This window comes from Phytophthora infestans, genomic scaffold (assembly GCF_000142945.1).
Source record: "Phytophthora infestans T30-4 supercont1.27 genomic scaffold, whole genome shotgun sequence".
In the NCBI taxonomy this organism is placed as follows: Eukaryota; Oomycota; class Peronosporomycetes; order Peronosporales; family Peronosporaceae; genus Phytophthora; species Phytophthora infestans.
In genome coordinates, this window is record NW_003303732.1 from 1,220,272 (window position 1) to 1,245,162 (window position 24,891).

The following is a 24,891-nucleotide window of genomic DNA, read 5'->3' on the forward strand; positions in this document are numbered from 1 at the left end:
GAAAATAAATGTGCTGTTGTTTCTCATTGCTGTCGGGTTTTGCTTCTTTATGCGTCGCTTGCAGTTAGTAAGCATCGTATCAATCTAATTTGCTGAATGTTTGGTGCGTAGAGCACTTTTTGATTCCGAATTATACTATGTTTAGTAACTGTGATATTGAAGTTGCACTCGAGAAAGGCAACTTGCTGCTTTTGTGAGTACATGAGCAAAAGAAAACATCGAGTAGCTTAGCTCAGGATTCTAGCGCACTCTTGCGTGCTGGCTGCATTATTGACCAGCTCCCGGCCGTCTGCACCGGGCCCGTATCCAGTTAAGAGCAGTCATGACCGTGTCAGCTGCGTGACGGTCATTGGAGGCACATGTTACTTAGAGTTTGGCCTTTGCAAGAACCTACAATGTAAGCATATCTATGGGCCTCCGCATACTAGCAAAATGCTGGTCATCATGGCGCCTTAAAAGACCTTGTCCCTGTCGATTGTGTGTCTATACCAAGTAGACTCCTCGCACGCAGTGTGCTCTCTTATACCTACCTGCCTTGTACACATGATCTAGACGACCGTCAATGCGGGACCGACGGAAAAGGTTGCCGAGTGGCGCCGTCCAGAGCTCATTTCCCATTCTCCTCACTCGAGCTCACATCAAACAGCTCTCGTGCATTCGAAGGCTGTCCAAGAACACGCAAGCGCAACATGTTCAGCAGTAGCAAGATCACCGCCGTGTGCCTCGCCGTCGTGGCACTAACCAACAGCGCGTATGCTGAGAAGGAGGCCGCCCAGACGTTCGGACTGCTTGGCGCTGGTCTGCACGGTGGTGCGGGACTCTATGGAGCTGGCGCTGCCGGTCTTCATGGTGGAGCCGGCGTTGGTGCTGGTCTGTACGGTCGAGGTGCCGGCTATGGTGGTGCTGGTGCTGGGCTGTACGGTCGAGGTGCCGGCTATGGTGGCGCTGGTGCTGGGCTGTACGGTCGAGATGCCGGATATGGTGGCGCTGGTGCTGGTCTGTACGGTCGAGGTGCTGGTGGCGTTGGTGCTGGGCTGTACGGTCGAGGTGCCGGATATGGTGGTGCTGGTACTGGGCTGTTTGGTCGGGGAGCCGGCTACGGTGGCGCTGGTGCTGGGGTCGGAGCTGGCGTTGGCGGCGCGGGCGTCGGTAACGGATACGGCGGTGCTGGTGTCGGAGGAACTACGGGTGTCGGTGCTGGTGTCGGAGGAACTACGGGTGTCGGTGCTGGTGCCGGTGTCGGAGGTGGTGTGAGTGGTAACGTCGGTGCTGGCGTGGGCGTGGGCGGTAATGCTGCTGTCGGCGCTGGTGTGGGCGGGGCTGCGAACGGTGGAGTGAGTGCCAATGCTGGTGTCGGCGCGGGAGTGAGTGGGAACACTGGTGCTGGCGTCGGAGGTGGAGCGAGTGGAGGTGCTAACGGTGGAGTGAGCGCCAATGCTGGTGTCGGAGGTGGTGTCGGCGGATCGGCCGGTGTCGGCGGATCGGCCGGTGTGGGAGGAGCGGCAAGTACTGGTGCGGGTGGAGCTACGACAACGACGGACGGCAAAACTAGCACATCTACGTCGCAGAACGGCGGGGCCAAGGCAACTGCAACTACCACGACTGCAGGCACGACCACCGGCACCGCCGGCACGGGTGCTTCGACGAAGCAGACAGGTTATCGCATGCTGCGGTCGCAGTGAGCCGAGGAATAGTGTCTTGTTGACTACTTCTCCTGGCTACGTTGATCAGCTCTTAGCTCATCTCGCTCAAAGAGGCGATCTGCCGATATCTGTGTATAATTTTTAATACCGTCGTGTAGTAAGAAAATAAATGTGCTGTTGTTTCTCATTGCTGTCGGGTTTTGCTTCTTTATGCGTCGCTTGCACTTAGTAAGCATCGTATGAATCTAATTTGCTGAATGTTTGGTGCGTAGAGCACTTTTTGATTCCGAATTATACTATGTTTAGTAACTGTGATATTGAAGTTGCACTCGAGAAAGGCAACTTGCTGCTTTTGTGAGTACATGAGCAAAAGAAAACATCGAGTAGCTTAGCTCAGGATTCTAGCGCACTCTTGCGTGCTAACTGCATTATTGACCAGCTCCCGGCCGTCTGCACCGGGCCCGTATCCAGTTAAGAGCAGTCATGACCGTGTCAGCTGCGTGACGGTCATTGGAGGCACATGTTACTTAGAGTTTGGCCTTTGCAAGAACCTACAATGTAAGCATACCGGTACATATGGGCCTCCGCATACTAACTAGCAAAATGCTGGTCATCATGGCGCCTTAAAAGACCTTGTCCCTGTCGATTGTGTGTCTATACCATGTAGACTCCTCGCACGCAGTGTGCTCTCTTATACCTACCTGCCTTGTACACATGATCTAGACGACCGTCAATGCGGAACCGACGGAAAAGGTTGCCGAGTGGCGCCGTCCAGAGCTCATTTCCCATTCTCCTCACTCGACCTCACATCAAACAGCTCTCGTGCATTCGAAGGCTGTCCAAGAACACGCAAGCGCAACATGTTCAGCAGTAGCAAGATCGCCGCCGTGTGCCTCGCCGTCGTGGCGCTAACCAACAGCGCGTATGCTGAGAAGGAGGCCGCCCAGACGTTCGGACTGCTTGGCGCTGGTCTGCACGGTGGTGCGGGACTCTATGGAGCTGGCGCTGCCGGTCTTCATGGTGGAGCCGGCGTTGGTGCAGGTCTGTACGGTCGAGGTGCCGGCTATGGTGGTGCTGGTGCTGGGCTGTACGATCGAGGTGCCGGCTATGGTGGCGCTGGTGCTGGTCTGTACGGTCGAGGTGCTGGTGGCGTTGGTGCTGGGCTGTACGGTCGAGGCGCCGGATATGGTGGTGCTGGTGCTTGGGTCGGAGCTGGCGTTGGCGGCGCGGGCCTCGGTAACGGATACGGCGGTGTTGGTGTCGGAGGAACTACGGGTGTCGGTGCTGGTGCCGGTGTCGGAGGTGGTGTGAGTGGTAACGTCGGTGCTGGCGTGGGCGTGGGCGGTAATGCTGCTGTCGGCGCTGGTGTGGGCGGGGCTGCGAACGGTGGAGTGAGTGCCAATGCTGGTGTCGGCGCGGGAGTGAGTGGGAACACTGGTGCTGGCGTCGGAGGTGGAGCGAGTGGAGGTGCTAACGGTGGAGTGAGCGCCAATGCTGGTGTCGGAGGTGGTGTCGGCGGATCGGCCGGTGTCGGCGGATCGGCCGGTGTGGGAGGAGCGGCAAGTACTGGTGCGGGTGGAGCTACGACAACGACGGACGGCAAAACTAGCACATCTACGTCGCAGAACGGCGGGGCCAAGGCAACTGCAACTACCACGACTGCAGGCACGACCACCGGCACCGCCGGCACGGGTGCTTCGACGAAGCGGACAGGTTATCGCATGCTGCGGTCGCAGTGAGCCGAGGAATAGTGTCTTGTTGACTACTTCTCCTGGCTACGTTGATCAGCTCTTAGCTCATCTCGCTCAAAGAGGCGATCTGCCGATATCTGTGTATAATTTTTAATACCGTCGTGTAGTAAGAAAATAAATGTGCTGTTTCTCATTGCTGTCGGGTTTTGCTTCTTTATGCGTCGCTTGCACTTAGTAAGCATCGTATGAATCTAATTTGCTGAATGTTTGGTGCGTAGAGCACTTTTTGATTCCGAATTATACTATGTTTAGTAACTGTGATATTGAAGTTGCACTCGAGAAAGGCAACTTGCTGCTTTTGTGAGTACATGAGCAAAAGAAAACATCGAGTAGCTTAGCTCAGGATTCTAGCGCACTCTTGCGTGCTGGCTGCATTATTGACCAGCTCCCGGCCGTCTGCACCGGGCCCGTATCCAGTTAAGAGCAGTCATGACCGTGTCAGCTGCGTGACGGTCATTGGAGGCACATGTTACTTAGAGTTTGGCCTTTGCAAGAACCTACAATGTAAGCATATCTATGGGCCTCCGCATACTAGCAAAATGCTGGTCATCATGGCGTCCAAAAAGACCTTGTCCCTGTCGATTGTGTGTCTATACCAAGTAGACTCCTCGCACGCAGTGTGCTCTCTTATACCTACCTGCCTTGTACACATGATCTAGACGACCGTCATTGCGGGACCGACGGAAAAGGTTGCCGAGTGGCGCCGTCCAGAGCTCATTTCCCATTCTCCTCACTCGAGCTCACATCAAACAGCTCTCGTGCATTCGAAGGCTGTCCAAGAACACGCAAGCGCAACATGTTCAGCAGTAGCAAGATCACCGCCGTGTGCCTCGCCGTCGTGGCACTAACCAACAGCGCGTATGCTGAGAAGGAGGCCGCCCAGACGTTCGGACTGCTTGGCGCTGGTCTGCACGGTGGTGCGGGACTCTATGGAGCTGGCGCTGCCGGTCTTCATGGTGGAGCCGGCGTTGGTGCTGGTCTGTACGGTCGAGGTGCCGGCTATGGTGGTGCTGGTGCTGGGCTGTACGGTCGAGGTGCTGGTGGCGCTGGTGCTAGGCTGTACGGTCGAGGTGCCGGATATGGTGGTGCTGGTGCTGGGCTGTTTGGTCGGGGAGCCGGCTACGGTGGCGCTGGTGCTGGGGTCGGAGCTGGCGTTGGCGGCGCGGGCGTCGGTAACGGATACGGCGGTGCTGGTGTCGGAGGAACTACGGGTGTCGGTGCTGGTGTCGGAGGAACTACGGGTGTCGGTGCTGGTGCCGGTGTCGGAGGTGGTGTGAGTGGTAACGTCGGTGCTGGCGTGGGCGTGGGCGGTAATGCTGCTGTCGGCGCTGGTGTGGGCGGGGCTGCGAACGGTGGAGTGAGTGCCAATGCTGGTGTCGGCGCGGGAGTGAGTGGGAACACTGGTGCTGGCGTCGGAGGTGGAGCGAGTGGAGGTGCTAACGGTGGAGTGAGCGCCAATGCTGGTGTCGGAGGTGGTGTCGGCGGATCGGCCGGTGTCGGCGGATCGGCCGGTGTGGGAGGAGCGGCAAGTACTGGTGCGGGTGGAGCTACGACAACGACGGACGGCAAAACTAGCACATCTACGTCGCAGAACGGCGGGGCCAAGGCAACTGCAACTACCACGACTGCAGGCACGACCACCGGCACCGCCGGCACGGGTGCTTCGACGAAGCAGACAGGTTATCGCATGCTGCGGTCGCAGTGAGCCGAGGAATAGTGTCTTGTTGACTACTTCTCCTGGCAACGTTGATCAACTCTTAGCTCATCTCGCTCAAAGAGGCGATCTGTCGATATCTGTGTATAATTTTTAATACCGTCGTGTAGTAAGAAAATAAATGTGCTGTTGTTTCTCATTGCTGTCGGGTTTTGCTTCTTTATGCGTCGCTTGCAGTTAGTAAAGATCGTATCAATCTAATTTGCTGAAGGTTTGGTGCGTAGAGCACTTTTTGATTCCGAATTATACTATGTTTAGTAATTGTGATATTGAAGTTGCACTCGAGAAAGGCAACTTGCTGCTTTTGTGAGTACATGAGCAAAAGAAAACATCGAGTAGCTTAGCTCAGGATTCTAGCGCACTCTTGCGTGCTGGCTGCATTATTGACCAGCTCCCGGCCGTCTGCACCGGGCCCGTATCCAGTTAAGAGCAGTCATGACCGTGTCAGCTGCGTGACGGTCATTGGAGGCACATGTTACTTAGAGTTTGGCCTTTGCAAGAACCTACAATGTAAGCATACCGGTACATATGGGCCTCCGCATACTAGCAAAATGCTGGCCATCATGGCGTCCAAAAAGACCTTGTCCCTGTCGATTGTGTGTCTATACCAAGTAGACTCCTCGCACGCAGTTTGCTGGTTGCGGAGGCAACGGCAACATGAGATGTGCAAGTTGCCGACGAAGGCGTATTTTCCCGATGTCGCAGTTAGTTATATTTAGTTCTGTAGGAGCTCGAGAAGCTCAGTTGCTTCCAGCTCACTTTTGCTTTCTTTTCGCAGCTAACAACCTCCAAGAAAACCTTTCCGGACAAGCTCATCAGCTCTTCATGAGCAGTACCTATTTTTACCTTCTTCCGGGCGCCTTCAGCCTCATTGGTTTTACCTACGGGGTCTCGGAAGGTCAGGCGACACGTGGAGGAAAGATCAAGGTCAAGCTCGTTCCGAGTGGTCGATGGGCAGACAGTCAGACTGAGACTGTCGAACTTGTTCACGCAGAGATAGCTCCGAGAGTGGTGACAACACAGGAGGCCCTAGATTGAGTGGGTACCTTCGTGGGAAGCGCTATCTGCACGTTAAGGGTGCCCCCAGGGAAGGCCCGAATTTGGGACTACGGATTAGTCGTTGGTTATGACTGGGATGAAGAGTCGCTTCGAGGAACCCTTGATGTTAACTTTGACGGGGTCGAACTACAGGTTGCACATAAGCCAAACTCGATTCAGGATGTTGCTGTTGAGATTTATGTGTTGCGGCCTTGTGGTGGTCGTGGCGTGGGTCTGATTATGCCACTTGAACTCAAGCAGAGACACGAGAAGATCTACAACAAGTTTAACGGAGTTGGCCAGCCAGCTGTTCGGGACTCGACAGCTCTGCTCGCTGAAGTTGGCAGCACTTCCATCGATGAGTCAAAACTGGTGCCACTCCTTGATGTTACAAGTTTCAAAGTGTATCAAGTGACCATTCAGCACATCCTTGATTACGTCTACTACAAAGACGGAAAGCGCACGGCACCACCCGAAATTAAATTAGGCGATAGCATTTTTAGCTTACCCAGCGAAGACGACAACAGTCAGGACCGGTCCAGATGGAATCGTCGTGAGCTAAATCCGCAGAGCGAACCTGTATTCAGTGATGGTCTTAGTGACTCGGAGGACGATAGCGAGCCCCAGGGGTCGGTGCGACTGGACAGGCCTCCAGCGGAGTCGGCGTAAAAACGCAGACGTGTGAACAGCGCTGCCAACACCGGCAGCTGCGCTGAAGATCGTATGCAGCGACGTGGGGTTCGTTGTGATGGAGATGGACAGCTACAGAAAGATGTCGATCAATTAATCTCGCTACATCGAACAGTGCCACCTGTCGATCCAACCGCGGTTTCGCGACCGCATATAGCGGAGACGAAAGACAAGTGTCAATTCAAGCCAACTGGAACGCAAACAGGAATATACCACTCTCTCATCAACGGTAAGTACGTGTCTATGGCAGCACAGCGCTTTGTGGAGTTTGTTCAAATTCACTGGAAAAAATGTTTTTTCTTTTCACACCCTGCTATTCTGCGTGGCCTGTTTGGATGGGACTTCGGTACGAGAGGGCTCTCCATCCGACATTTCGTTCGAGTTACTGAGCAAGAAAAACGTGCGGGAGTTTTGAAGCATGACATGAGCAATTTCTCACGGAAAAATGGACTTCCAAGACCTATTGACCCGACAGAGTTTTCTGCTTTGATCGGTACAGTTGAAGCTCTTCACAACGTTGGTCTTCAATGTTTCAAGCCTCTCGTCCAGGAGCTATTTCACTCCGCAGTAACGTGTCTCGCTGAGTTACGTGTTAGTGACGCACCAACTTCAGTGCTAGCTCTAGCAGAAGTTGCAGCTTGGATTGATGACCGTTTGAAGTTGTTTCGTGTCTATGTGTCTGATGAAGATTGGGATAAAGCAGCAGGGGTCAAGTCGCATTTCAGTATTGCTCACGAGTCTTTCATGCGAGTCCATCAGTTTATAATGCGGCAAGAGCTACACTCTACACGGGGACAAGCTGCGTTTTCCGACGGTCAACGTGGCCTACCTCCCGCGGCAAAACGACCAGGCAAGTTCGAGAAGCGTCCCTCACGCTCAATTCCTCTGGAGATCCGAAAGGCCCTTCCTAAACAAGGCGGAAAAGAGATCTGCCTTCGTTTTCTTTCCAAGGAAGGGTGTCGAGGCGAAAACGGAGCCTGTGTCGACACAAATCGCTGCCATTTTAAGCCAGCAGTATTACCTCAGGCGGTTCGTGAATTTATCGCTAAGAAATTTGGAGGAATATCAAGTGACATGCAGTGACGGTGTATACTGGCGGAGGCCGCAAGCTTTGACCTTTCACTGGTCGACGACACCGATTACTTTGAAATTATTTCTTCCGGTACTGCCAGCAGTACACCTCACTCTAGTGCTCAAAGTTGGTGCTCAAAGGATGTGGTATCGGTTTTGGCTACAGGGGCAGCGAGCACGACAGTCTCCCCCTCTTGTAGTTCTATAGAAGCTCACCACAGCCTCAACTCTCTTATGCGAGCAGCGAAGTCCAAGTGCTTCCCCTCGAGTAAGAAATTAGGAGACACAACCAAATTAACTGCGTTGTTCAAGCTACAACCACGGGCAGCGGATTCTCTCGACTCCCCCTCGTGCGATAGTATGGCTACTACCCGCGCAGTAGCATTCTCTAAATTACCTCAGCCCACGTTAGACGCAGCTGCAATTCGAATTTGTGCCACGGCATCTTCTCAAGGAGGTATAGACGGCAAGAGAGACCATATTTTATCTGCATGGGCAGCGGAGGTTTCAAGCTTCCCCTCATGCGAAGAATTGGACGAGAATGACAACGCTACGGCGACGATGCCACCTGCATTTTGCGGTGCACATGAATTACACAAGTCAAACGCTCGACACGCTGCTGTTTGTGATAAAAACCTTGATGGACATGTGCCGACAGATAGTCTGCATTGTCCTAGTACTCAAAGTACGCCGGATATAGTGAGGCTGCTACGACAGCGCAAGTTCTCTCAAACTTTGTTGGCACGTCGCCGTTTGGCGGAAATTCACTTAAAAATTGCTTCAGCAGTTCTAGCGCAACAGTTAATTCGCAGTGGTCTCTCTCCACCGGATCCAGCACCAGTTTCAATGCAATGCAATGGGAAAACGACGTATCTGTTGGATCGGAACAAGCAGGCGGTATACAGTGAGTTTATTCGTCGAACCAAAATGAATTTGCCAGAATTTGTTCGCCTTCTACGTGGTGAAAGTCCTGCCGATTCAAGACCAAACAAAAATCTCGAAATACCAAGCTATCATCCTGCCTGGGTCAGCTACGAATATAACTCGCATTGGCGAGCCATCGTGGATCACGGTGTTATACCGCATTGGAAGAAAGCATTTCGCAAGCAAGACAAGCCGCCTCCAAATCATGGATCGGCTCGCAGGGCGCTGAACACGATTGTGAAAAACCTCCGAGCTGGACGGGACGCCGATCGGTATTTACTACTCGATCTTGACTTACTTTCTACACTGGAAGGCGTGACTTGCAGCCCGTTTGGGGCTGTATCGAAGGGTGACGTCGAATTAGGCGTTGACGCTCGTATAATTCACGATTTGTCGTTTCCAGTGGGCAGCTCAGTGAATGACAACACAATTGCTGATCAAGAAATCTCAATCACTTACGATGGGCCTGATGCACTATCTAGTCGGATATTGGATGTAGCACAATCATTGCCAGGACAGCAGAGGATGTTAACAGGTGATGTAAATGGTGCGTTCAGGAACATCCCAATTGCGGCGGACGAGGTTGGCCGGTTTGCAGGGACGTTTCCAGAGCTCAACATCTTGGTGATCGATTTGTATTGTTCCTTTGGATGGAAAAACTCTCCTGCTTCGTACTGGTACGCTGGTGCAGGAATTAAGCACTTATACACTAATTCAGCACCACCAAGTGGACATCAATCACTTAAACAAAGCCAAAACTTCGATTCACGAGCTTGGTGAGATGATCATATCGCCATCGAGCCCGACATCGGACCGCGGCTGTGTGACGCGGAATTTGCACTGAGAACTGCAATGATAACAGTTCTAGGGCCAAACGCATGCAACGAGAAAAAGTTCTCTCCTTGGTTTTCACGTGGCAGGGCATTAGGACTGGAATAGGATCTGCAGAAGCTGACAGTATCAATAGGAGAAGATAACAAAAGCGCTTCGTCGGGTTCGTGAAATGGCTCGTCGACTCAAGGCCACCCGAACTCAATTGCAGAAGCTCATGGGTAGCCTCCGACATGTGGTTACATGTGTGCGAGCAGCTGCACCTTTCTTCCAACGAATTGCCGATTTAACCCGTCGAGCACCACGCTTAAGTGTCATTTTAGTTTCAGCTGGGGCTTAAGATGACCTACGCTGGTTCGAGTTAGTCTTATCAACAGGGGCTCTTAATGCCATCCCCCTCGCTCGTTTTATACGGCGACATGAACCCGATTACCACATCCAAATGGATGCTAGTGATCGCGGTTTGTGCGCACTTTTTCCAGCAAGACAGCAGTTCTTACAAGTGGAGTTTAATTATGAGGAACTTCAACTTATTGAAGAATTCAACAGATCAGGGGACGGAGATTTCGGGATCAATGTCCGTGAATTGATGAGTGCTGTGCTTGCTGCATTGGTGTGGGGGCATCTGTGGAGTCGTCTGAGTCAAGATAGTGACGCTCATGTCCGATTCTGGATTGATAACATAGCAGCTGTTTCGTGGAGTAACCGCAGAGCAAGTCGCAATCGTTTCGCGCAAATGCTCCTGCGCATTCTAAGTCTGTCCGAAGTAAAGCATGGATTTTATTCCACCGCTGGTGTAGACAACGACATGGCCGACGCAGGCAGCAGGGTGTGGCAGTCACCACTACTGGCGACAAAATTTTCTAACATGTCTTGTGGTTGGCAACAGGCTCAGATCCCTCACGACTCGCGAAATCTCTCGCGTCTTTGGGAGAATTACTCCGCGCAGGGGCTTTAGCACAGTCGTCGAGGAAACATTACACAAGAGCGTGGTCTCAATGGACGTATTGGTGTAAAATAATGGGACTTAACCCGTGGCTCAGTAAGGACTCGATAGACAAGAACGCGGAGCAATTGGGTGCGTTCGCTGTTTATCTCTGGCAGTACGGAATGAATCGCTCTCAGCAAGGAAACACATATTCAACGATTTGTTCGAAATTGTGTGCGGTACGCTGGTTTCATCGCAATACGGCAGGATATGACCCTGGTGTGAATGCCAGTCATGCGATTTTACTTCGAGGAATTCGGCGATTTACCAATCCTGTCAGCACGCCTGCTTCGTCTCATTTTCGAAGAACTTGACCTCACGCAGACTCGACACCAACTTTTATGGGGTGGTCTTCTACTCGGATATTTCTTCCTGCTGAGACGATCTGAATATCTATTCATTGGGCGGCAATATCACAACTATATTCTTCGACTCGAGGCAATTAAGTTTTGAACGTTTAGTAGCACCTAAGCGAGCCATGGTAGCTGGCATCCCTCTCATTGGAGCCAAAAACAACCAATTCGGCCGTGAGGAAATGCGTTACCACAGCAAGTCAAAGGATCCGCTGATCTGTCCGGTTCGAGCAGCGCGAATCGCGCTTTATGGACCCATCGCGCCGCGATGGGTCCATAAAGCTGCAGCAGTGCTGGGCACGAGTGCAAACGATCCAGCCTTGTCAGTGAGAAAGGGTGGAATCACATCAACGGAGATCGCTGCGATCATTAAAAATGCGGCAAGAAAAGCCGGCTTTGATCCGGCACGATTTTCCACTCATTCTGTTCGAATAGGAGGCGCCACAGCGTTGCTCAACGCGGGCGCCGATCGGCTTGTCATCAAACGTATGGGTCGTTGGTTGTCCAACGCGTTCGAGGGGTATCCAGTGCTTTCCGCCAAGGGGTCTGCGGAACTTTCACGCTAGATGTGCTAACAAAAAGGCGACCACACCCACTACTCGACTCGCGGCAATCTCATGATGGGGCCGCCGCCACGCCTCGCCCAGGTGTGGCAAAATGCAACTCAATCAATTTGCCCCAACGTGACATTGTTGGAAATTGCTGGTTGCGGAGGCAACGGCAACATGAGATGTGCAAGTTGCCGACGAAGGCGTATTTTCCCGATGTCGCAGTTAGTTATATTTAGTTCTGTAGGAGCTCGAGAAGCTCAGTTGCTTCCAGCTCACTTTCGCTTTCTTTTCGCAGCTAACCCGCCCAGGTGTGGCAAAATGCAACTCAATCAATTTGCCCCAACGTGACATTGTTGGAAAGTGCTCTCTTATACCACCTACCTGCCTTGTACACATGATCTAGACGACCGTCAATGCGGGACCGACGGAAAAGGTTGCCGAGTGGCGCCGTCCAGAGCTCATTTCCCATTCTCCTCACTCGAGCTCACATCAAACAGCTCTCGTGCATTCGAAGGCTGTCCAAGAACACGCAAGCGCAACATGTTCAGCAGTAGCAAGATCGCCGCCGTGTGCCTCGCCGTCGTGGCGCTAGCCAACAGCGCGTATGCTGAGAAGGAGGCCGCCCAGACGTTCGGACTGCTTGGCGCTGGTCTGCACGGTGGTGCGGGACTCTATGGAGCTGGCGCTGCCGGTCTTTATGGTGAAGCCGGCGTTGGTGCTGGTCTGTACGGTCGAGGTGCCGGCTATGGTGGCGCTGGTGCTGGTCTGTACGGTCGAGGTGCTGGTGGCGTTGGTGCTGGTCTGTACGGTCGAGGCGCCGGATATGGTGGTGCTGGTGCTGGGCTGTTTGGTCGGGAAGCCGGCTACGGAGGCGCTGGTGCTGGGGTCGGAGCTGGCGTTGGCGGCGCGGGCCTCGGTAACGGATACGGCGGTGTTGGTGTCGGAGGAACTACGGGTGTCGGTGCTGGTGCCGGTGTCGGAGGTGGTGTGAGTGGTAACGTCGGTGCTGGCGTCGGTAATGCTGCTGTCGGCGCTGGTGTGGGCGGGGCTGCGAACGGTGGAGTGAGTGCCAATGCTGGTGTCGGCGCGGGAGTGAGTGGGAACACTGGTGCTGGCGTCGGAGGTGGAGCGAGTGGAGGTGCTAACGGTGGAGTGAGCGCCAATGCTGGTGTCGGAGGTGGTGTCGGCGGATCGGCCGGTGTGGGAGGAGCGGCAAGTACTGGTGCGGGTGGAGCTACGACAACGACGGACGGCAAAACTAGCACATCTACGTCGCAGAACGGCGGGGCCAAGGCAACTGCAACTACCACGACTGCAGGCACGACCACCGGCACCGCCGGCACGGGTGCTTCGACGAAGCAGACAGGTTATCGCATGCTGCGATCGCAGTGAGCCGAGGAATAGTGTCTTGTTGACTACTTCTCCTGGCTACGTTGATCAGCTCTTAGCTCATCTCGCTCAAAGAGGCGATCTGCCGATATCTGTGTATAATTTTTAATACCGTCGTGTAGTAAGAAAATAAATGTGCTGTTGTTTCTCATTGCTGTCGGGTTTTGCTTCTTTATGCGTCGCTTGCACTTAGTAAGCATCGTATGAATCTAATTTGCTGAATGTTTGGTGCGTAGAGCACTTTTTGATTCCGAATTATACTATGTTTAGTAACTGTGATATTGAAGCTGCACTCGAGAAAGGCAACTTGCTGCTTTTGTGAGTACATGAGCAAAAGAAAACATCGAGTAGCTTAGCTCAGGATTCTAGCGCACTCTTGCGTGCTGGCTGCATTATTGACCAGCTCCCGGCCGTCTGCACCGGGCCCGTATCCAGTTAAGAGCAGTCATGACCGTGTCAGCTGCGTGACGGTCATTGGAGGCACATGTTACTTAGAGTTTGGCCTTTGCAAGAACCTACAATGTAAGCATATCTATGGGCCTCCGCATACTAGCAAAATGCTGGTCATCATGGCGCCTTAAAAGACCTTGTCCCTGTCGATTGTGTGTCTATACCAAGTAGACTCCTCGCACGCAGTGTGCTCTCTTATACCTACCTGCCTTGTACACATGATCTAGACGACCGTCAATGCGGGACCGACGGAAAAGGTTGCCGAGTGGCGCCGTCCAGAGCTCATTTCCCATTCTCCTCACTCGAGCTCACATCAAACAGCTCTCGTGCATTCGAAGGCTGTCCAAGAACACGCAAGCGCAACATGTTCAGCAGTAGCAAGATCACCGCCGTGTGCCTCGCCGTCGTGGCACTAACCAACAGCGCGTATGCTGAGAAGGAGGCCGCCCAGACGTTCGGACTGCTTGGCGCTGGTCTGCACGGTGGTGCGGGACTCTATGGAGCTGGCGCTGCCGGTCTTCATGGTGGAGCCGGCGTTGGTGCTGGTCTGTACGGTCGAGGTGCCGGCTATGGTGGTGCTGGTGCTGGGCTGTACGGTCGAGGTGCTGGTGGCGCTGGTGCTGGGCTGTACGGTCGAGGTGCCGGCTATGGTGGTGCTGGTGCTGGGCTGTACGGTCGAGGTGCCGGCTATGGTGGCGCTGGTGCTGGGCTGTACGCCGGATATGGTGGCGCTGGTGCTGGTCTGTACGGTCGAGGTGCTGGTGGCGTTGGTGCTGGGCTGTACGGTCGAGGCGCCGGATATGGTGGTGCTGGTGCTGGGCTGTTTGGTCGGGAAGCCGGCTACGGAGGCGCTGGTGCTGGGGTCGGAGCTGGCGTTGGCGGCGCGGGCCTCGGTAACGGATACGGCGGTGTTGGTGTCGGAGGAACTACGGGTGTCGGTGCTGGTGCCGGTGTCGGAGGTGGTGTGAGTGGTAACGTCGGTGCTGGCGTGGGCGTGGGCGGTAATGCTGCTGTCGGCGCTGGTGTGGGCGGGGCTGCGAACGGTGGAGTGAGTGCCAATGCTGGTGTCGGCGCGGGAGTGAGTGGGAACACTGGTGCTGGCGTCGGAGGTGGAGCGAGTGGAGGTGCTAACGGTGGAGTGAGCGCCAATGCTGGTGTCGGAGGTGGTGTCGGCGGATCGGCCGGTGTCGGCGGATCGGCCGGTGTGGGAGGAGCGGCAAGTACTGGTGCGGGTGGAGCTACGACAACGACGGACGGCAAAACTAGCACATCTACGTCGCAGAACGGCGGGGCCAAGGCAACTGCAACTACCACGACTGCAGGCACGACCACCGGCACCGCCGGCACGGGTGCTTCGACGAAGCAGACAGGTTATCGCATGCTGCGATCGCAGTGAGCCGAGGAATAGTGTCTTGTTGACTACTTCTCCTGGCAACGTTGATCAACTCTTAGCTCATCTCGCTCAAAGAGGCGATCTGTCGATATCTGTGTATAATTTTTAATACCGTCGTGTAGTAAGAAAATAAATGTGCTGTTTCTCATTGCTGTCGGGTTTTGCTTCTTTATGCGTCGCTTGCACTTAGTAAGCATCGTATGAATCTAATTTGCTGAATGTTTGGTGCGTAGAGCACTTTTTGATTCCGAATTATACTATGTTTAGTAACTGTGATATTGAAGCTGCACTCGAGAAAGGCAACTTGCTGCTTTTGTGAGTACATGAGCAAAAGAAAACATCGAGTAGCTTAGCTCAGGATTCTAGCGCACTCTTGCGTGCTGGCTGCATTATTGACCAGCTCCCGGCCGTCTGCACCGGGCCCGTATCCAGTTAAGAGCAGTCATGACCGTGTCAGCTGCGTGACGGTCATTGGAGGCACATGTTACTTAGAGTTTGGCCTTTGCAAGAACCTACAATGTAAGCATACCGGTACATATGGGCCTCCGCATACTAGCAAAATGCTGGTCATCATGGCGTCCAAAAAGACCTTGTCCCTGTCGATTGTGTGTCTATACCAAGTAGACTCCTCGCACGCAGTGTGCTCTCTTATACCTACCTGCCTTGTACACATGATCTAGACGACCGTCAATGCGGGACCGACGGAAAAGGTTGCCGAGTGGCGCCGTCCAGAGCTCATTTCCCATTCTCCTCACTCGAGCTCACATCAAACAGCTCTCGTGCATTCGAAGGCTGTCCAAGAACACGCAAGCGCAACATGTTCAGCAGTAGCAAGATCGCCGCCGTGTGCCTCGCCGTCGTGGCGCTAACCAACAGCGCGTATGCTGAGAAGGAGGCCGCCCAGACGTTCGGACTGCTTGGCGCTGGTCTGCACGGTGGTGCGGGACTCTATGGAGCTGGCGCTGCCGGTCTTTATGGTGAAGCCGGCGTTGGTGCTGGTCTGTACGGTCGAGGTGCCGGCTATGGTGGCGCTGGTGCTGGTCTGTACGGTCGAGGTGCTGGTGGCGTTGGTGCTGGTCTGTACGGTCGAGGCGCCGGATATGGTGGTGCTGGTGCTGGGCTGTACGGTCGAGGTGCCGGCTATGGTGGCGCTGGTGCTGGGCTGTACGCCGGATATGGTGGTGCTGGTGCTGGGCTGTTTGGTCGGGAAGCCGGCTACGGAGGCGCTGGTGCTGGGGTCGGAGCTGGCGTTGGCGGCGCGGGCCTCGGTAACGGATACGGCGGTGTTGGTGTCGGAGGAACTACGGGTGTCGGTGCTGGTGCCGGTGTCGGAGGTGGTGTGAGTGGTAACGTCGGTGCTGGCGTGGGCGTGGGCGGTAATGCTGCTGTCGGCGCTGGTGTGGGCGGGGCTGCGAACGGTGGAGTGAGTGCCAATGCTGGTGTCGGCGCGGGAGTGAGTGGGAACACTGGTGCTGGCGTCGGAGGTGGAGCGAGTGGAGGTGCTAACGGTGGAGTGAGCGCCAATGCTGGTGTCGGAGGTGGTGTCGGCGGATCGGCCGGTGTCGGCGGATCGGCCGGTGTGGGAGGAGCGGCAAGTACTGGTGCGGGTGGAGCTACGACAACGACGGACGGCAGAACTAGCACATCTACGTCGCAGAACGGCGGGGCCAAGGCAACTGCAACTACCACGACTGCAGGCACGACCACCGGCACCGCCGGCACGGGTGCTTCGACGAAGCAGACAGGTTATCGCATGCTGCGGTCGCAGTGAGCCGAGGAATAGTGTCTTGTTGACTTCTTCTCCTGGCTACGTTGATCAGCTCTTAACTCATCTCGCTCAAAGAGGCGATCTGTCGATATCTGTGTATAATTTTTAATACCGTCGTGTAGTAAGAAAATAAATGTGCTGTTTCTCATTGCTGTCGATTTTTTCTTCTCATTGCGTCGCTTGGGGATCGGCGATCAACTTTTCTCATCAACCTAAAGCAAAAAAAAAACGATGCCCTTATTTTGAAATGCAGGAAGTCGCCTTTCTGGATAATATCTTTAACATCGTCCTAGCATGTATTTGTATTATTTAAAAAACAAAAGTGTCGGCAAATATTGCAGCTTCTGTGAAGCATCAAGATTCTTCGCCAGCAAGGCAATTTCTTGCGCGTGATGGTTGCCAGCAGTATCAAAATGGCTGATAGACATATCTTGTATCTTGAAGGTCGAGAAAGAAAAACTACAGATCTTACAAATACGATCTTGCAGTGTACAGCTATTTTTTTAATACAATGAAAACCTACGCAGCTACTAAAGGATATCACACAAGCGGTATCGCAGGGAATCAATTACCTGTAGGTATTGAGCCTAAGGCGAGCACGCACTGATTTCGGCTACCATATTCAGCTCTTAAGATACCCGCTCAACAAATTAACTCTAAAACTGTAACAGTTCAAATTCGTGTTTTGAATACTAAGCTCAAATCACATTCTACTTTGTCTATGACTATTGAGGCAAATAGGTTGTAAGTTTCGAAGAGCCTGCAGCTTTTACCGTCGAAAAAGGATGACGGAGAAAGAGGTGAAGATTGGTGTAAATGACACGAGTGGTTTGGAGGTGTGGACGTTGCGGGGACACTCAACTGGATCTGTTAATCGGAGGAAAACGTACGGCTCCGAGTCACGAAGGAAGATGTCAAGGCGAAAAGGCCCCCTATTCACGTCCTGGTGATGGTTACAGAGACTGCTGGAGTTGGCGTGGCGTCAGTTGAGCCCTCCGCTCTACCAACGGCAAAGCGTCATCATCCTGAACGTCTCAAGCGATTAGCTGCGGCTAGCGAAAAGGTTCGACAGAAGAGTCGAGGCGAAAACGAGAAGACGAGAAGTGAAGACAATTAAAGGAAGCGAAAGAACAGGGATCTCGATAGCTCAGAGTCGTATTTAAGCTTGTCATGGGCTGAAACTGAGCCGATTCTGCCATTGGAATACTTCGACTCTTAAAGTGAAGCCAATTCCTATGGAGGCTGTGGAGCAGACACTGACCCGGTTCTCTTAAACGATGAAGTTGTACGAGAATGCCTATTTAGGAAAGGAAGCCAAGCGCAAGGTGTTCATTGTGACAGTTCTGGAAGCAGTTTGTCTTTTGCTCGATGATGTCGAGATCCTCTGCGAAGAGGAGAAAAAAAAAACCTACTCGTGCACGGTCAATTTGAGTTTGTGCGCAAGCGTGGCTCAAAGAGCATATCAATCGTCAAAGCAAAGCGCGACAGTATTGAGCAAAGAATGGCTCAGAATATTACCGTTCTGGAAGCGTTGGCTGACGTTGAAGGACTAGAGCAGACGTTTGGTGTTGCTACCACCTATCTCAATGGGGCGATTCAATGCATTGACACACACTCGACGCCCATAGATCGGTGCCTCCAGAAGGATATACAGCAGAAAGCTCCACGATGATTTCGAACAACACTTGCTGAAGCTAAGCCTATCAGAAGAGGGATTGTAGCAGTGTCATGTTAACATCCACTTAAGTACGCTATATAAAATAAAACAAAATATCGTACTTAATGGGATGTAAACTTTAAGGCAGAAAAGTTGTAGAAGTAAGACTCAGTTTACATGTAAATAAACGCTCTATTGGAGCGCTTAAGCTGCAAATTTGGTCGGAATTCACAGAGCTGTGCTATTTTTAAAATATTTACATGTCGCAGCTACAACATGGAACATTACAAGTAAGCCTTTTTTAATATTGCGAACAATTTAAAAAAAACTCACAGCTGTGCTTGGATCGCCGTATTAATAGCCACTGTACGACAAGGTACCGGCTAAGATTTATTTCTCAGAAACGGGAACAAATTCAAAACTGATCTGAAGTAATTTTAAGCGACGATTTTATTTTTTTGTGTAATCGTATGAAGTTTTTAGCGAGCAGTGTCTGTGTGCTCTCCCGGTTTGAAAGGCGCATACTGTAAAACGTTTAATCCAAATACCCACGATGAGTATGGTACCGATACAATTCCAGGGCTGCAGAGAGAGCTGTTTTGTGACCATGTTTTAATTTCAACATCGTTTCCTGCTACGTATTCGATGAAACAATCCGCTCTTCTTACTCTCAGTATCGTCTTCCTTTCGTCTAATAGCTATAGCACCGAGCAACTACGCATACTTGTATCCCCGAGTCATCCGTTTTTGGAAAAATAGGTCATAGACTTTAGCGAACGCGGGGTAGATCGTCTCGACCCATTCGGGTGTCTTTTTGGTCCAGATCCAGGCGTTGTACTGGAAGTTTCTCCAAAACTTGTTGTTAGAATGCTTCTTAATCCAAAATGGTATCTTCTCGGTATGTGGTGATACTGGTTGTGCCAATTTCTGCAGCTTCTGCGAAGTCGCGAGCTTATCCGTTGAAGAAAGCCTGCTTAAGCCATTTAAGCCTCCGTTCTTCTCAATTAAGGGTACCTTAAGTACCTTCTCCACGATTGAGAGCTGAGACGTACTAGCCCTTTTCTCGGCATTCTTATCATTCGCATTTTCGTTCTCTGTCTCTTTGTCTCGGAGGTACCGCTTGGTAGGACCATCAATTCCCGTGGTCGTATGCGATTGTAAAGTGTCCGGCGAGGTAGCATCAATGACTTGAATCGAATCCCTGGTTGTTGATATCGCACCACTGCTTACCGCGAGAGTAGCTACCATGAGGAGATAGACGAAGTAGGCACGCATAAGGGCACGCATAAGGAGCTGCTTTCTAGCTTTGATCCTAGGCAGAAAATTGTCGAGTGACAGCTCCGCATTGTCCAGTTAAGTATTACTGCACAAACAAAACTGAGTGTTGATGGATACGCCGTCATCACATAATAAAAGTACAGACTAAAAAACAGATGTCGGTGGACGCGCCTCAGACGAGCGCGCCAAAATCGGGAGAGCATTAAAAAACGAGAGCAGCTGAGACTTTAGCGCGAAAATGCGTTTTGACGGAGAAGTGTGATTTAGTTTGCTCGTTTCCACAGGCTGTACTTTTGACTTGATCATGTAATATATCTCGCAGGTATCTTCCAATTATACATGTACGGCTACAGTAGAAAACACGAATTACCGTAAATACATCAAAGTTTCATGACTGGCCGTAAAAATTGTTGAGGCTGACAGAAAGATAGCGGATACTGTACGACAGCACGTTTGTGCATGAATCTTATTCCATCAATTAGATCGTTGGCGTTTCTCTTCACTAACAAAAACCTTACAAACAGAATTCGTATACCCATCTTGCTCGACCAAAGCGAGTGGCTGCGGGACGAAGGGGTCGCAGTGCGTGAATGCGATGAATGTGAAGGATGCAAGCTGAAAAGAAACCAAAAGAAAGTTGTGCAATCATCAGCTCGGCACTTCTTCTGAAGGTGAATGGGTAGGAGAGAATGCGTCCTACTAGGTCTCCTAAAGTGTCCTATTGTTCTAAAACCTGGGATAAAAAACTAGCAATCGGCTCATAAACAATCCAATATTTAGGACACCACAATGTGTTTTAGGACGAAACAAGCCAGGCTCCGCGTGTCCTAATAGGACACTCGACAACTCAACACTTATTATGTCCTATTAGGACACACATCAACTCAGACTACTGTCCTATTAGGACAACATCAAACCCAACATGCACTGTCCTATTAGGACAACGCTACTAATTTTCTACTGTCTTATCAATATATTTCAATTATTCATCTATAATTCACAAGAGCAATTACACATGGGGAAATTGTATTAGTAAGTTCTATCTGCATCTACTCAAAGCTTTTGTAGTCTTCAGGAATCGCTGGTGGGGCATGCTGAGGGGCTTTCTGGCGGAGGTGTTTGATAAACTCGATACGCTGGATATAGCGTGCAGCCTCACGCTTAGTGCCTTCAATAAAGGCTAAAAGGCCAGGATGTATACCCATTCGGGCCGCAAAGTCACGATTGTACTTCTCCAATGGATTGTTGGTACAGTTGATCACATCAACCCCAACACGCATCATCTCCTGAACATTCCACATCGTAACGTCATACCTTTCCATCCAAGTCTTCAAAAAATACTTCCAGAATGCATTCCACTTTGTCTTTGCTCCAGTTTCGTCGACTATTAATGAACGTATCTAACACCCTAAAAAAGTGCAAAAAGTGAGATCCAAAATATATTAGCATAAAAAAGGTCAGATTTAAGTTGTAAATAGGTATGATTAAAATAAAATAGTCCTTCCCTTTTTTTTAGATTTGGTCCACAGGGATGACAGCAAGCGTGTCCAGGTTTCCGGGACTGAGCGCGCTCTTTATTTGGCAGTCAGGAATACGTAGATCGACCATTTTTCGGCGTAGTGCCTGTTTCCAGTGAAACAAGCACCCTACGAGGTTGGCACGGGGAAACTGCTCCAGAACTGCGTTAATTAACGCCACTTCGAAGTCACAAGTGACGTTTTCAGGCTCCAACTGTGATGATAAGCTCATTTAGCACCCGCCAGTACATATCTTGCGACTTACCTTGAGCCAGCACGTAGCAAATGGGTACGTAGAGATTGACGGCAGGCTCAAACGCCATCACAATCAAGCATTGGCTGAAAGGTTTGGGTACCACCGAAAAGGTGCCGTCTATGAAAAGGGTAATCTTCGGATACCGCAGTATCATACCCAAATCAGGGTGCCCAAAACCGATCATGCGATGGATTCCGGTGGTCGTCTGTGTGGGGTACGCCACACGAAACTGTAGAAAGGACCTGGGGTCCTTGTCACTTACACAGCGTACTGATTGAGAGAGTATGGCCTCGTACACATCACCGCCCGTACACTCTTTGCGTGTCTGCTTCACTATAGAGACGGCAGGTGCGCATGGAATGCTAGTGAGCGTGGCGTCGTCGGCAGCACATGGCGCTTGGTCCCGTCGTACACCTCTTGCCAGACAACTGGTGGAGGGGTAGCCATGTTGCTGACGCTGCGTCGCTGTAGCTCTAGGCGCATTTCGCTGCGCACATCAATGACTTGTGGCACCGCCTCGTCGCACGTATGTTTACCCCGTCTGCTACAACTGCACCTGATCGGTCAGTTATCTTAGCCTTGCATCCTTTGCGGAACCGCTTGCAGACGTAGTAAACCGTGCTTGTTTCAGGACACGAGCGCTTGATGCAGAAGGAGTAGCCGCGATGGTCCATGGTGCTTAGCTGTCGTGGTGGAGAATGATAAATGGTTGGTAGTGTGTCTTAGGACAGTAAGTAACGCTAATGTGAGTATTAAGTAACGCTTATGTAATTTTAAGTAGAAGGTCCAGAAGAAAGTTAATATTTGAGTTTTAGGACAACATGGCTTGAGTTAAATAAACAAACTATAAGTCTCCTATAGAAATCAATGTCATCAGCCAATGGTTGGCCTCGGACGACCCTGGTACCATGTACCAGATATCTCGAAGTATGACGTGTCACTTCATGTAAGTAGGGGACACCTGGGGCTATGTACCCGTTACAGCAATGATGAATTTCACCACTTCAATTCAATACCCTTTACCTTAACAATTGCCATTTCAACTTGCACTTATTTAATACATTCAAACAAATTTGACCATTCGTGAATAAATTATTCGCAACATTTGTATAAAAAAAAAAGCGAAGCTCTCCATAAGAAACTCCTTTTGTCTGAAATAGCACGGCTCCGCCCAGCATAATGCTCCTTAAATATCTCCACAAGTTTGGTGAAACTTCAATCGGTAAGACCAACGCAATGTGGAAACTATTAAATGCACATTCACCGGTGTAGGATAATGCGTCCTGAGACACGTCCTAAAGTGTCCTATTTGTCCTAAATTTTACAGGGAGATTTTGGAGATGTGTCCTAAAAAGCGACTAATCCTTCGTTACAGAATATTATAATTTGTGTCCTCACACGGTTAGCGCGTGCAGCATTGTCGCTCTAGTTGGCCTTATAGAAAAAATTTAAGGCCAGTCAGGAGTAGACCTGCATATGAGTGGTTCTTAGAGGTCTGGGGCTCCTGCCCTGCTCCTAAATTAAATCAGAGTCTATTTTAATACGACTTAAGCCTATCTTGCTTGTGAGCTTCCTCGCCGCTACGTGTACGCCAGCGACGGGAGACACATAGCCCATTACAGAGAGAGCATCGTCCTACTTGTGGCAGATGGTGAGTGTGCAGGTAGTACAGATGGGCTTGACAGCGTAAACCCGGCATGATATGGGCTGTATCTAGAAGATCGTCTCAGCGATGGACCAGGAGGCGGTCGGATAGTTCCGGTCCCTACCCTTGAAGCGCCACGAGACGGATGTGGTGACGCTGACGGCGTACACGTTGGCGTGCCCGTTGGGCTCATCGTGCTCGCTGTGTTCCGCAGTGAAAAGAAGGCCGCCAGGAGGATCGCGGGCCTCCTTGAACTACAATTGGTACTATCTTTTAGACACTTTAGGACGTTTTATACATCGCTAACCGGTTGAAAACACTTAAGGTTATTTTAGACATGGCAGAGACTACGTACACCGCTTATTAGCTTACTTTTTGTATCAGGGATTTTTATCGTGTGATGGGGAGTGTAGGAGGACGAGTGTCATTGCTATCATGAGTTTTGAAAAAAAGATTATCTCACCTGGCGAGTGCAGTGCTTGGCTCGCTGGAAAGCTCGGCGCTGGGCCCGCCAGCGCAAATACCGCGCGGGTTTGCTGCAGCTACGCGACCTCGCATTCCCTCGCCTCCGTTGATCCAGTCTTGAGCACATCCTCCCAAAAAACGGTGGATGTAGTTATTCTCTTTTAGATATTCTTTACTGGTATTCGTCCAATCCAAAATTATCCCAAAGCAAGACAGATGCTGCGGCTGCGAAGCAGTATATACCTTAGGACATCCCAGCTTTCACAAGATTATAGGTTTATCTATCGGAATCGTTATCATTGAACGCGAAAGAACAATGACGAGAGAATTAAGCTGGTAGTGCTGTTGAATTTAATCGTATTTGTTCAAGCGATCATATACAGATAGAATACATTACCACACTAGACTCCAGCACATCTAAAAACAATCTGCTTAAGAAGGTATTACGATTTGAGCGAGTTTATCATTTTCTATCACCGAGAAGATTGTTTCTTTCAGAACTTTACAGCCACAATTTCTCGTCGAGCTCACCAGCTACGGCGACCACCGCCCTAGGGCACTATACTTCATCGCCGCGGCGGTGAGTGGGCTGCTGCGATTATCTTCGCTTCTCGTTTACTTATCGTCCATTTATTTACTTGCATCCGCTTTGCTCGGGGAAGTTTTGGGCCAAACGAGACCACCACTAGTGACGCCCGCGGCTGCTGGCCCGATACGGCCTAACGACACATAGGAGCGGACTTATCACTACGCAAAAAAATACCGCATGATGAGGGAGGGCTCCGAAATCACTATGTCCAGGAGCCTCTGTGTCTCGATATTGCGTCAAGTGGCAGCAGCAAGGCATTGAAACCACTGCGGCTTTTACTGAGCAAGGGCTGGAGGTAGACGGATGATGCCGCACTGCCTGGCGGCGCTACGTGCGATCGACACACACCTCAACGGCCTTGACAGCTTTGTTTACAGACATCTTTATCGTTATTATGATCGACTATTAATAGTGATATTCTTGCGCAGCACCTAGCAGTGTAAGAAAAGCTAAAAAGTAAATTTTCTAAGAAAGCATCTCCAAGCATTTATTATTACGTCGAGGAGTAAAGTAATCTATATTTTGTTTCGTACACCAAGTTTTTCCAGTTTATTCCCATGCCAAACCTTTACTGTGGAGTAAAACCGGTGAAGTTTATACAAATTCATAGAAAAATAAGACCTTCTCATTAGAAATTTGTATATCATCGATACCTACCATTGGTGTGTGCACATAATCTCGAATTAACCCGTACGTACTATCTCCAAAGGACCGAATTCGAAACGGCTAAGATGCCGGGGGGGGGGGGACATCAGCAATATCTTGAGGACTAATCCAATTCACGCAAGCAATACAGAAAAGGAAAGAGGAAATAGGGCACTTTCTGAGCATGCTAATGATGAATGGCTACATCGAGTACGAATACTAGTACACCTGGTGTTGTTTGTCAAGGTGATACATGCCGTCAGAAGTGTACTCAATTCGGAACGA

At 51.1% G+C, this 24,891-nt stretch overlaps 8 protein-coding genes across 8 annotated transcripts; 7 read left to right on the forward strand and 1 right to left on the reverse strand.

The window, feature by feature from the left end:
* Window positions 1-689: 689 nt before the first annotated feature.
* Window positions 690-1,834, forward strand: PITG_12777 (uncharacterized protein; the record flags this gene model as incomplete). Its single annotated transcript, XM_002900120.1, has 1 exon — window positions 690-1,834. The coding sequence occupies one exon, from the start codon at window positions 690-692 to the stop codon at window positions 1,680-1,682; it is 993 nt and encodes a 330-aa protein (XP_002900166.1).
* Window positions 1,835-2,439: 605 nt separating this feature from the next.
* On the forward strand, window positions 2,440-3,382 carry PITG_12778 (uncharacterized protein; the record flags this gene model as incomplete). The annotated part of the gene is made up of 1 exon (XM_002900121.1): window positions 2,440-3,382. The coding sequence occupies one exon, from the start codon at window positions 2,504-2,506 to the stop codon at window positions 3,380-3,382; it is 879 nt and encodes a 292-aa protein (XP_002900167.1).
* Window positions 3,383-4,190: 808 nt separating this feature from the next.
* PITG_12779 (ipiB1-like protein) lies at window positions 4,191-5,220 on the forward strand (the record flags this gene model as incomplete). Its single annotated transcript, XM_002900122.1, has 1 exon — window positions 4,191-5,220. One exon carries the CDS (start codon window positions 4,191-4,193, stop codon window positions 5,097-5,099), a length of 909 nt encoding a protein of 302 aa, XP_002900168.1.
* Window positions 5,221-5,671: 451 nt separating this feature from the next.
* On the forward strand, window positions 5,672-6,815 carry PITG_12780 (uncharacterized protein; the record flags this gene model as incomplete). The annotated part of the gene is made up of 3 exons (XM_002900123.1): window positions 5,672-5,812; window positions 5,928-6,119; window positions 6,300-6,815. 3 exons carry the CDS (start codon window positions 5,672-5,674, stop codon window positions 6,813-6,815), a joined length of 849 nt encoding a protein of 282 aa, XP_002900169.1.
* Window positions 6,816-12,094: 5,279 nt separating this feature from the next.
* PITG_12781 (ipiB1 family glycine-rich protein) lies at window positions 12,095-12,946 on the forward strand (the record flags this gene model as incomplete). Its single annotated transcript, XM_002900124.1, has 1 exon — window positions 12,095-12,946. One exon carries the CDS (start codon window positions 12,095-12,097, stop codon window positions 12,944-12,946), a length of 852 nt encoding a protein of 283 aa, XP_002900170.1.
* A 743-nt stretch (window positions 12,947-13,689) lies between these two features.
* PITG_12782 (uncharacterized protein) lies at window positions 13,690-14,789 on the forward strand (the record flags this gene model as incomplete). Its single annotated transcript, XM_002900125.1, has 1 exon — window positions 13,690-14,789. One exon carries the CDS (start codon window positions 13,758-13,760, stop codon window positions 14,787-14,789), a length of 1,032 nt encoding a protein of 343 aa, XP_002900171.1.
* Window positions 14,790-15,603: 814 nt separating this feature from the next.
* Window positions 15,604-16,557, forward strand: PITG_12783 (uncharacterized protein; the record flags this gene model as incomplete). Its single annotated transcript, XM_002900126.1, has 1 exon — window positions 15,604-16,557. The coding sequence occupies one exon, from the start codon at window positions 15,604-15,606 to the stop codon at window positions 16,555-16,557; it is 954 nt and encodes a 317-aa protein (XP_002900172.1).
* A 2,368-nt stretch (window positions 16,558-18,925) lies between these two features.
* Window positions 18,926-19,498, reverse strand: PITG_22978 (secreted RxLR effector peptide protein, putative; the record flags this gene model as incomplete). The annotated part of the gene is made up of 1 exon (XM_002900127.2): window positions 18,926-19,498. One exon carries the CDS (start codon window positions 19,496-19,498, stop codon window positions 18,926-18,928), a length of 573 nt encoding a protein of 190 aa, XP_002900173.1.
* Window positions 19,499-24,891: the final 5,393 nt, after the last annotated feature.